Source organism: Eschrichtius robustus, chromosome 11 (genome assembly GCF_028021215.1).
Source record: "Eschrichtius robustus isolate mEscRob2 chromosome 11, mEscRob2.pri, whole genome shotgun sequence".
In the NCBI taxonomy this organism is placed as follows: Eukaryota; Metazoa; Chordata; class Mammalia; order Artiodactyla; family Eschrichtiidae; genus Eschrichtius; species Eschrichtius robustus.
Genome location: NC_090834.1, coordinates 99,988,103 through 99,999,623, shown reverse-complemented (window position 1 = coordinate 99,999,623; position 11,521 = coordinate 99,988,103). Strand labels below are relative to the sequence as shown.

At 50.4% G+C, this 11,521-nt stretch overlaps 1 protein-coding gene across 3 annotated transcripts; it reads right to left on the bottom strand.

The window, feature by feature from the left end:
- Positions 1 to 6,187: 6,187 nt before the first annotated feature.
- Positions 6,188 to 11,493, bottom strand: ZNF408 (zinc finger protein 408). 3 transcript variants are annotated; one of them, XM_068555589.1, is made up of 5 exons: positions 11,184 to 11,493; positions 10,601 to 10,878; positions 9,306 to 9,367; positions 8,823 to 9,082; positions 6,188 to 7,758 (listed from the first exon to the last, which is right to left on the bottom strand). In XM_068555589.1, exons 1-5 carry the CDS (start codon positions 11,230 to 11,232, stop codon positions 6,239 to 6,241), a joined length of 2,169 nt encoding a protein of 722 aa, XP_068411690.1. In that variant the 5' UTR covers positions 11,233 to 11,493; the 3' UTR covers positions 6,188 to 6,238. The 3 variants fall into 3 exon arrangements, with proteins under 3 accessions (XP_068411690.1, XP_068411693.1, XP_068411692.1); XM_068555592.1 differs by having other exon boundaries at positions 10,704 to 10,878; XM_068555591.1 differs by lacking the exon at positions 9,306 to 9,367 and having other exon boundaries at positions 10,704 to 10,878.
- Between the last annotated feature and the right edge of the window lie 28 nt (positions 11,494 to 11,521).

Below are 11,521 nucleotides of genomic sequence, written 5' to 3'. Positions count from 1 at the left end.
ATTACATGATATGATGCAACAGGAAATCCATAATGCTGCCTATGAAGTGTTCTTCCTAAAAGAGTGAACCTAGGCTGGATCAAACCTCTAGCTTTACTTACTAGTTTACAGGAAATACAGACAGAGGAATAAGTTAGACACCACCACGAGGAATGAGGGACATTTGACAGGACAAGTGATGCCGGTTTCTCTAACAAATTCATGATGTGGCAATGCAAGGGGTGGGTGGGAGAGACTGTTCAGAATAATAGAAACCTAAGAGAGACCTAACAACCAAATGCATGAAGGGAATAAAATGACCATGACTAGTTTAAACCTTTGAACATATCGACTGTAAAAAGACTGTTTTCGAACAAATAAGAAAATCTAAACATAGATTAGATATGCAATGATATGGAAGAATTATTGTTAATTTGCTAAGTGTTATATGACACATTGTTATATATTTTTTAATTCCTCATGAGTTACAGATTACACTGAAGGATTTACAGCAAAGACGAAACAAGCAGGGCAAAATGTTAACGATAATTAAATCTAGGTGGTAACAAGATTGTTACATTATTCTTTTAAATGTTCTGTGTTTGAAAACATTCACAGTGAAAAGTGGACTTAATTCCTTAATAAATGGAGGCTAGTATTATCAAGTGGGTTCTAGTTGGACAGCCTCCCTGTTTTCTTGGGTGAACACAAGACTGTACCTACCCTCTATTTCGCAGAGAGGACCAAGGCAGAGCACCTCTCTGTGAACGTGGCTCTGGAGGGATCCAAGCAACTCCATGGGTGCAGGGTCCCCATAGACCGAGCACACCCTCAGGCTCCAGGGCCCACTGCAAGCCTCCCAGCCAGGAACCTTCTCTCTGGAACTCTCTGGGCCCAGTGGGTACTTGCAGCCAAGCGTGTCGTTCCTGCTTTCAACACAAACACATACCTGCACCCTTAAAACAGATCCTATTTCCCTCTGAGAACAAGGCCATAATGAGAGGTTGCATTTCTGCCCAACAAGTTGGCATCAAACAAAATCACAGGTGAAGCCAGCATTATACTGTAAAGCGAAGCTCTATAATCACTGAAAACAGTTGAATTATGTTCCAGGACATAGAGTTACAGAATTTCAGAGCTGGAAAGGAGATCAGATATCATTAAATCCAGACATTCTGGGGTTTTTTTTTCTGTTTTTGTTTTTTGTTTTTTTTTTGGCCATGCCACGCAGCATGCAGGATCTTAGTTCCCTGACCAAGGATTGAACCTGTGCCCCCTGCAGTGGAAGCGTGGAGTCTTAACCAATGGACTGCCAGGGAAGTCCCAATCCAGATGTTCTGAAGCCTAGGGCTCTGTGCATGTACTACAGGGTGGCCTTGTCCTTTTGCATATTAAAAAAAAAAACAGAACTCAAAAAATGGAAACTTATCTTAAGACAAAAATAATTTTTTCCCTTTTGGCTGAAATTATGTCTTTTTAGATGGTTAATTACCTTATTTTTTCCTCAATCTGATCAGCAGTTTTCTATTTTGATTCAAAAATATGAGTTTCTATTTAATAAAAAAAGTTTTTTTAAATACAGGACCCACAGAAGAAAAAAAAAGTTACCAAAAGGGCTTCACGGTGGAGCCGAGATTGGGATCCACTGATCTGGTCCAATTTCCCCATGTCACTGTGAGGAAATGGAGCCTCTGAGCTGGGAAGCTAATTGGTCAAGGTCATACAGAGAGTTGGGCGAGGACCAGGACTCGACTCCTGCCTCTCAGGCCATCGCCGCAAGGGGGACTACTGTATACCCAGAGGACATGCACCCAAAGTACAAAACTATTGTGAGTGATGCTGACCTGCCCAAACAAGCACTACCTATAGGCAACATGTACCTCAATCTTGCTTGTCTTCCAAGTTAAGAGGGCTGATTCCAATACTATTATAACCAGCTACAACTTATTAATTGTTCACCATGTGCCAGGTATGTAGCACTGATGAGGTACATACTACAGCTAGCCCCATTTTATGGATGAGGAAACTGAGGCATGGAGAAGAAACTTGCCTGAGTTTATGCAGCTAGTTAAGGGCAGAGCCATGATCCACACCCACCTGAACTTGTCTAGTCCATGATGCTCTGCATTGTTTAAAGGTCCCTCAACATGAATCAAATTTTATTCTAAGATTTTTTTTCACACTATTAAAGCTGCAAATCAGGATAAAAGATTCTTTATCTCCTGCACTTTCTGACGTTTGGCTCAGCAGCTATACACACTGCATGGTTTTTGTTTGTTTGTTTGTTTTTGGCCTCGCCATGCAGCATGCAGGATCTTAGTTCCCCGAACAGGGATTGAATCCGTGCCCCCTGCAATAGAAGCATGGAGTCTTAACCACTGGACCGCCAGGGAAGTCCCCTCACCCTGTGAATTTAAATTTGCATCTGTGTGAAGTCAGAAAGAGAAAAACAAATATCGTATATTAATGCATATATGTGGAATCTAGAAAAATGGTACAGATGAACCTATTTGCAGGGCAGGAATAGAAAGGCAGATGTAGAGAACGGACATGTGGACACAGTGGGGGAAAGGGAGGGTGGGATGAATTGGGAGATTAGGTTTGACATAAATACACTACCATGTGTAAAATAGATAGCTAATGGGAACCTGCTGTACAGCACAGGGAGCTCAGCTTGGTGCTCTGTGATGGCCTAGTTGGGTGGGATGGCGGGGGGGAGGGAGGTCCAAGAGGGAGGGGATGTGTGTATGCGTATGGCTGATTCACTTCGCTGTGCGGCAGAAACTAACACAACATCGTAAAGCAATTATACTCCAATTAAAAATAAATGTGCATCTGTGAAAAGGTGTCCAGCAACATTTTCACTGCAACTTTGCTCTATAGCAAGAAGCAGCATTCAAATTCAGTGCTATATACACCAAACAGTTCAAAGTGACTTTATCAGGGGATGGAGGAAAGGAGAAGTAGGGAATAAAGGGACTTTCAACATTATAATGACACAAGAATTATTTTGATTGGGGGGGGATATTTTCTCAATGAAAAAAATATTCCAGTGATCAGTCTTTCCAAGAACTGTCATTGTATTTTATCTTCATTGGAAGGGCACTAAAGTGGGTTTCAGAAGACCTGGGCCCTGTCCCGGTTCTGCTACTCACTGGTCTCATGCCTTAGTAGGTGACTTCTCTCTCGGCCTCCATTTTCCCATCTGTAACGTGAGGAAGTTGGACGATGTTCTCCGATGCCCATTCCCACTTCAGCCATGAGCGCTGGCTGAGCAGACGTGCTCAAACCAGGTGCCTTTGAATTTGTTGGCTTTGATCTGACACTGCTCTGCATCACCAGGGACAGGGACAGTCTCAGTGGAAAGTCCCCCATCTGTGTGGGGATGTGACAAAGGGGGTTTTGGCATGAGGACAGTTGTGGGGTGTCCGCAGGCCTCCCCAGCAACCCAAAGCATCCCCACTTCCCTGCACTGTTCAGTCTCAAGCGATGGGTATGTCCCCAAGTTAGCTAACGACGCTGGGCAGACACAGCTGAGAGGTTACCTGAGTTGGAATGACCCTCCTGAAGCTGGAGCTGGAAAAGAGTAGGACCTACCAGGCTGAGTCAGGGGGTTGGCTGACTCAAAACTAGTATTAGCAGCTGTTTTTCAGGCTTTGGATGGTGTGGCCTTTCTCTCCACAGATCGTCACCGTCTCTTGCTGCCCTCCCTCTCCTTGGACAGTTTCAGAATGACGCTTTGCCAAGAAGTTATTCACATTGGGTGGGTGAATGGTTTAAAGTCAGTGCAAAGCAGGAGACATGGGGCTGCTTATGATATGGAGATTGAGTGCTGGGAAGCCAGAGGACACGACACGTCGCAATCCTGGCTCTGCTGTTTACTGATTGTGCGGTCTCGGCAGTTATCAATCTGCTCTGAACCTGTTTCCCCATCTGTGAAACACGCGGCACAACACCCATTTCACAGGACAGAAGGAGGATGGAACAAGAATGTAAGTTCCCGTCTCTCTTGCCTCCCCCTCCTCAAAGCAATGCAGTCTGTCTTCCAACTGCCCTCACTCAGCTCACCAGCGACTGGCAAATTTCAACCTTCTCGACAGCAAAGGACATCGTTGCCCTCTTCTTCCTTGTTGAGATGCTCTTCCATCAGCTTCTGTGACTTACACGTTGCAGGTTCTCCTGTGTCATCGGATGCTGATTTAGTCTCTCCTGAGGAGCCTCCCCTCTCCCCGCAGGTTGTGCCCATTTCCCACTGCCTTCTTGAGATCTCTCCCACAGGCACCTCGACTCAACCCATTCCCAGCCCAAATCATAGCTGTCCCGCTCCCACCCCAGGGCTACCTAACTTGCTAAGTCAGAAAGCAGGAGTCAGATCTTCCTCTCTCCCTCAGTCTTTGAGTCTGGTCACTTCTACCTCCCAGAGAACATGTCCACCCAAAGCCCTCCCCACAGCCTACAGCCCCTGCCCTCACCTCCCTCCACGCTCCGCCCTGGGCGCTCTGCTCCTTGCTGTTGCTTGAACTCACTGGGCTCTGCTGGTACTGTTTCCTCTGCCTGGAATCCAGCTCCTTCTGCAGACATCAGCCTGGCTCACTCCTCTCCGTAGTTCAGGTCTCTGTCACGTTACTGGAGGCCTTCCCTGACCGCCCTCTGTAAAATCACACTCCCCATTCAACCTCTCCCCTGCATTACTTTTCTTCACCGCATTTACCATCATCTGACATGTATTTGTTTATTGGCTCTTGCCACACCAGAATGTAACTACATGAGAGCAGAGGCTGTTATTACTGCTATACCCCTAACAACCAGCATGCGGGAAGTGCTCAGTATTTGTTGGGTGAATGACTGCATTTCCACTACCACCCATTCCCAGCCACCTAACTGATTTCCCCACAACTGCACCTTGCCCGCTAATCCTCTCCAGTGGTCTCTTCCAACATGAATCTGATCGTATCGTTCCCCTGCTCAAAACCCTTCAAAGAGCCCCTCAATGTCCTGAGAATAAAGTCCAGACTCTTGAAGCAAGGCCTGTGTGACCTGACCCTGCCCCCCTCCCCTCATTCTCTGCTCCAGCCACGCTGGTCTCAGGGCTCACACCCAGGCTCTCACCATGGGGCTTTTTCACATGCAGCTCCTCACATCCCCACCTTCCCCCGCACCTCCTCATCCAACAAGTCTCAGCTGAAATGCGGGACACTAGAGTGTGGAGGTTAAGAGCCTTACTCCAGTGCTAAACTACGTGGATTTGAATCTCAGCTCTGCCACCTAGTAGCTCTGTCACCTTGGGCAGGACACTTAAAGCTCTCTGTTCCTGACTGTCCTCATAACTATCTCACAGGATTGCTATGAGGATTATATAAATAAAGTCACATAAAGGACTGGCCCACAACAAAGGCTGTTTATTATCATTATAATTGCTTGGGGACACCTTCCCTGATGCCCCCAAGTTAACCCATCCCATTAAACACATCCACAGCACCGGGGAGTGCTCCTCTTTAAACTCTTACTGTTGCTCTTTGCCCCTTGTAGACCTGAGCTCTGTAAAGGGCACTGCCTCTGTCTTGTCCACAGCTGCGTCTCCAGCACCTCGGGCAGGCCAGGCCCGCAGCTGATGAAACATGAAACACATGTTCATTCCTAGCTCTTTCCCTCAACAGGGCTGCCTTTGGCCAGATACACAGAAGGGTGCAGACCTGCCCTAGCCACCTCCAGTGAGTCTGGTGTCCTTCAGCACAGAACAAAAACCAACCTCACAGGCCTTCGGTGGTGAGAAAAGCTGCCAAAATAATCTAATGCCTGACTCAGAGACTTGTCAGCTGAGTGTCTCTGGCCTTTTAACCTTCACAAGTCATTCCGTTTGGTTCCAAATAGAAATGCTTGTCCTTCAGGGAGCTGGATGGGAGTGACTATTCCAGCACTAAGCACCCCAGCAGGGCAATAGTGCTGCCTGCGACCTGGCTGCCTCACTGGGCAGGGTCACTTCTGCAACGTTTAAAGAACAAGCACCTTGAGGAGTTCCCAGGGAGGGTGGCAGGACAAGCTCTACCGGAAGCTGATAAAAAGATCTTACATCTAGAAGTGGTTTACCTTATTAAGAGTCTTGGGAAACAAAGTGGTCATCCATAAGCAGGAAGGGAAGTCCTTGACCTGCTTCTCACAGACTGGTCTCTATCAGGGAACCCAAAGAGAAAGATCCAGACACCCAAGCTCAGAAGCACCAGTCTTTATACACAGCTCTGCTGAGGGAAGGTGAGGGTGGTCAGGTGCCCGTCTCCACCTCCACCACTTCTGCCCAGGTGCTAAAGCCCATGTCCTTATGGATGAGCACCAGGCTGGGAGCAGGACCTGGCTCCTCGGGCACCACAAAGCACTTATCCTGGCTCTCGGAAAGGGTGACCTCGAAGACGTCCGGGGCTGGGGATCCGCCCCGTTCACTGCACGTGTCCAGTAGTTCTGGCTCGGTCTGCAGGAGCACCACGGTGGACTCAGAAGTGGCAGACGGCACACAGGGTGGGCTGGAGGGTGCCCCGGGCTGATGACTGAGCTGGTGCCGCTTGAGGCTTTGGAGGAGAGTGTAGCCCATGCCACAGGTGGGGCAGCGGTAGGGCTTGTCAGCCAGGTGGGATTTGAGGTGGCGCCTCAGCTTGGTCGCCAGCGTGTAAGCACGGCCGCACTGGGGGCACGGGAAGGGCCTCTCGCCTGAGTGCAAGCGCTCGTGCGCGCGCAGCGTGTGGGGATCCCGGAGGGCCTTCCCACACACGGGGCACAGGTGGGCCTCCCCGGTGTGGGAGATGAGGTGGCGCCGCAGTTCAGGCAGCTGGGGGAAGGCGTCAGCACAGTGTGGGCAGCGGTAAGGGCGCTCCCCTGTGTGCAGCCGCAGATGCCCACGCAGGCTGCCCCGCTGGCGGAACGCCCGGCCGCAGTGTGGGCACAGGAAGGGCTTCTCCCCCGTGTGGAGCCGCATGTGGTTCCGCAGGGAGCCCTGGTTGGCCAGGGGCCGCCCGCACACTGGGCACGGGCAAGGGGCAGGGGTCGCCGGCACCTGGTGTGTCTTGCGATGCAGCCGCAGGGAGGGCCGGCGGGCGAAGGCCTTGCCACACTGGTCGCAAGCAAAGGGCCGGGCACCTGAGTGTACAACCTGGTGCTCTCTGAGGTCTCGCCGGGTACCGTAGGCCTTGGTGCACTGAGGGCAGGGGAATGGCCGCACCCCACGGTGGCCCAGCATGTGGGCTTTGAAGCTCTCCTCTGAGCTGTAGCTCTTGCCACACTCGGTGCAAAGGAAGGGCTTGTGGCCCGTGTGCACGAACGCATGCTTCTTCAGGTGGCAAAGCTGCAGGAAGGCCTTGCCGCACTCCGCACAGCGGTACCGTCGCCCCCGCTTTGGGGAGCCTCCCACCGGGCCAGGGGTGCTCCGCAAGCATGCGGGGAAGCCAGGGTGCTGCTGCTCTCCGCTCTGCCGGGCCCCGGGCTCTGAGGTCTTCGCTCTGGGTGGCCGTTGATCACTGGGGCTACGCAACTTCTTGACTAGGTAAGCACGCAGCTGGGGGCCCCTGGCAGAAGATGAGGAACTGGCCTCACTGCTCTCAGGGCCCTGCTGGGGAGTGGAGCTGCTCTGAGATTCAGGTGGCATCTGGGTCTGGGGTGGGTCCTCCTCGTCTACACGGCCATCCTGAGGCAATGGGCCGAGTGGCTGGCTCTCCTTGGAAACCTGGTCCTGGATTTGGGGCTTAAGTCCAGGGCTCACTGCCTGGATGCGGGGGGTTGACTGGTAACCAGGATCTGCAAGGCAAGAGTGGGGTGCTGGGCTTAGTAGAGACTGTAGCAGGGGGTCACGGTGGTCTCACCAGGAAATTATAGGAATATGTGTCTTCTCCTCCTCAGCCCCTGAACTGCAATGGGAGCAATGACACCAATCTCTTCCTTGGAACATGAGTCACACGCTCTATTTATCTTTCTGTCCAGTCTCAGGTGCCTTCTGGGGAGGCTCTCCTGGGAACCACAGTGTCTAGACATCTGGATAATTTCTAGAGAAAGGCCATCCCAGAGTGCCCTTGTTCTCCCTCTGGAGACATGCACTTAGGATGAGTTGAGACCACCACCTCCTCACTTTAGCTCACGTGAAAATAAAAGGAATCCCCAGCCCCAGCCCAGACAGAAAAAACATAAGAAAACTGGAAACCTTATACACAACTTGCTGTCTTTGTCAATGTGACCTTACTATTCCAGAAAACTTAACTCAGGAAGATAAAACTTGCAAATATCTATACAGCTGACCCTTGAAAAACACAGGTTTGAACTGCACGGGTCCACTTATACGAGGATTTTTTTCAACAGTAAATACCACAGCACTACATGGTTGAATCCACAGATGCAAAACCACAGATGTGAAACCTTGGATATGGAGGGTCAACCATAAGTTATACTCAGATTTTCAACTGCCCGGAGGGTCAGTGTCCCTAATCCCCGCGTTGTTCAAGAGTCAACTATATTGTTCATTCCAAAGAAAAGACTTGTCACTCTTTAATAAAAAGCATCAAATGACAGTTTACATCCCCAAACTCTTTGAACCTCTTACCTGAAAATTCTAGCCTTGCTGTGTCCACAAATCCTAAACTACTGTGTCATGATCCTTACCCAATACTGATCGAGCCCTGACCCCATCCCACACTGAAAAATCCACCTTATACCAGACTTCAAAATTTCGATAAATATCCAGGCTTTGCCCTTCCTTTTCAGAAATGCTACTGTTCTCCCTTACCGTCTTACGCCATAAGCTTTGCTTTGTCTTATCAACAGGTTATTTTGGTGGTAATTGGGGAAGCCAGCATTTATTTGATACATACCTGTGCAAGGCTCTGCTGCATCCTCCCCAGGGGAGGCCACTTCCTGTTGTACAGCAGACTCCACTTCTGTCACCACAGCCAAGGATGCCTCTTCCTCTAGCCTGGGTTGGGTGGGGCTCAGGCCCTCCGAGGGAGGCTGGGGCCACATCAGCAGCTCAAAACCTGGCAGCACGACCCGGTACACCTGCAGGTGGAGCCTCTCGCTGATCCGCACTGGGGCCACGTTTCCCTCGCCCTCCAGCCTGCCCCGCTGCACCAAACTGCAAAGCAGAGCAAGAGCTAGCTCAGGAGATCCCCTTCAAGCGGCCCTCCCTGAAAGCCCCAGCTCCTGGGCAGTCTGAGTCCTAAAGGATCCCATGCCTTTGGAACACTCACTGCAAAAGACCCCTGGGTGGGAACCAGAAGTCAGCTTCCAGTTCCATCCCATGCCACAACAGAAAGCCTCAAAAGAGCATCTTCACTGCATACTCTCCTGTAACTTACCTAGTCCAGCCTGAACTCTGCTCACAAGCACACACATCTCCCCATGGGCCTAGTGACACGTCCTGAAATAAACCAATAAAAGTCTTTCTCCCATGTGTTTGAGGGGACCAGGGTGAAACAAACAACAAAAAGAAAGCCTGATGTAACCTGTCCTGAGACAGATCTAAGATGAAGCCCCTGGAGGGTTAATAGTCTCTGGTCTGCCTCTATAGGACTATGCCATTCGAGTTTTCATTCAATAAAGGCCCAAAAAACTGTCCCCTCACCTCCCTCCCAAAGTGTGGTGAATTACTAAACTGAACATATTATTGCCTTTCAGTGAACACCAAACAGAAGAAGTAGTAAGAGGTATATCAACTTTAAATTTGTTTTTCAGGACTTATGCAATGAAATCCTTTACCGGTGCTTTTTAATCTTTTGCTCCAAATAATCCTGGAGAATTAAAATAAAGGAAACGGCCATTCTTTTATTTTACGTATGAGTTAAACGAGGCATGCCATCTAACTAGCTATGTGACAAAGCTGGGATTTGATCCCATGGCTTTTTTTTTTTTTAAATAAATTTATTTATTTTATTTATTTATGTTTGGCTGCATTGGGTCTTCCTTGCTGCGCACTGACTTTCTCTAGTTGCTGCGAGCAGGGGTTACTCTTCATTGTGGTGCGTGGGCTTCTCATTGGGGTGGCTTCTCTTGCTGTGGAGAACGGGCTCTAGGCGTCTGGGCTCAGTAGTTGTGGCTTGCCGGCTCCAGAGCGCAGGCTCAGTAGTTGTGGCGCACGGACTCAGTTGCTCCGCGGCATGTGGGATCGTCCCAGGCCAAGGATTGAACCCGTGTCCTCTGCATTGGCAGGTGGATTCTTAACCACTGCGCCACCAGGGAAGTCTCCCCATGGCTTTTTAATTCCAAAAACCTTTGCTCTTGACTTTCGTCGTCATTGCTGACACTCTACTAATCCACCTTTTTTTTTTTTTTTTTTTACATTTTGGCTGCGCTGTGCAGCCTGTGGGATCTTAGTTCCCCGACCAGGGATCGAACTTGCACCCCCTGCGGTGGAAGCGCTGGAGTCTTAACCACTGGACCCAGGGAAGTCTCATCTACTAATCCACCTTTTAATAACTTTTTGCACTTCCTCAGCTACCGCAAGTGAGGGGATGAGACAGTCCCTGAGAGAGAGGGCATAAACCATCTCCTATCTCTTGAAACACCCTGCATCTTCTAACAAACTGGAAAGTTATCAAGAAACGTCTGATCAAAATTTTCAGTCATGGAGAGGTAACGCCCTATTCCTCAGTACCTCCTTCTGCTTTGTTTTCACTCCATGGCCCTTCTGCTCGGAGACAGACTCCTCTTCCACTGGCCCCCAGAGCAGTCCCGGCTGCAAGGGTTCCCCAACACACCAGACCCCCAAGCGCTGCTCCTTGATGAGTGAGGGGCCAAGGGCCAAGCCCCGCGGGAGGCTCTTTAGAGCGAGTATGGCTCGGGTAGGTCCGGGCGAGAAGTCTTTGAGCTCCTGTGCACAGGCTTCTCTGGAAGGGCTCCATCCTGAGTCCGGGCCCAGGCGTGGATCGGGGGCTGCAGGAACAGAGGAAGACAGTGAGGAAGCGGCCCAAGAGGTCGTGGGGTGCGGAAAGGTGAGGGAGAAAACCCGAGGTCCAGCTAGGCCTTAGGAGTCTGAGGGATCTGTAAAGGCTCCAAGGGGGCCCCGGAAAGGTTTGAGGCGGTTCGAGGGCTCTTAAGAAGCTCCCACAGGTTCTGAGGGCACCGGAGGAGGATGCCAGGCTCGGGAGGAAAAGGGTCGGCGGGGGAAAGAGTTGACCAGAGAACGTTAGGAGTATCTAGGCCAGGGCCGAGGGTCGGAGACACCGCAGGTCACTCACCGAACTGCAGTCTCTCCCACTCCAAGGACAGCTCCTTCGCCTCCTCCATCCCGGGTCAGAAAGCCTCCCTCCGCCGGAAGTGAGACTCACCTTCTCAGCTCCCCCCGGAAACAGTCACTGACTGCCAAATTTCCTCTCGGGAAAGAATCGTAAGAGTCAGACCTCTTTGGTGCGCAGGACTGGGAGTTTGGCAGTAGTGGTGAGGCAAATCTCTGTCCGAGAACAATACGAGTTTAGAATTCCGGAGGTCCACTAGGGAGTTGAGTATCCGGTAGAGAGGAACTAATTGTTTCAAGGGCTTCCTTTTGGGAGGGACGAGTCGGACGGTTATACTGTCT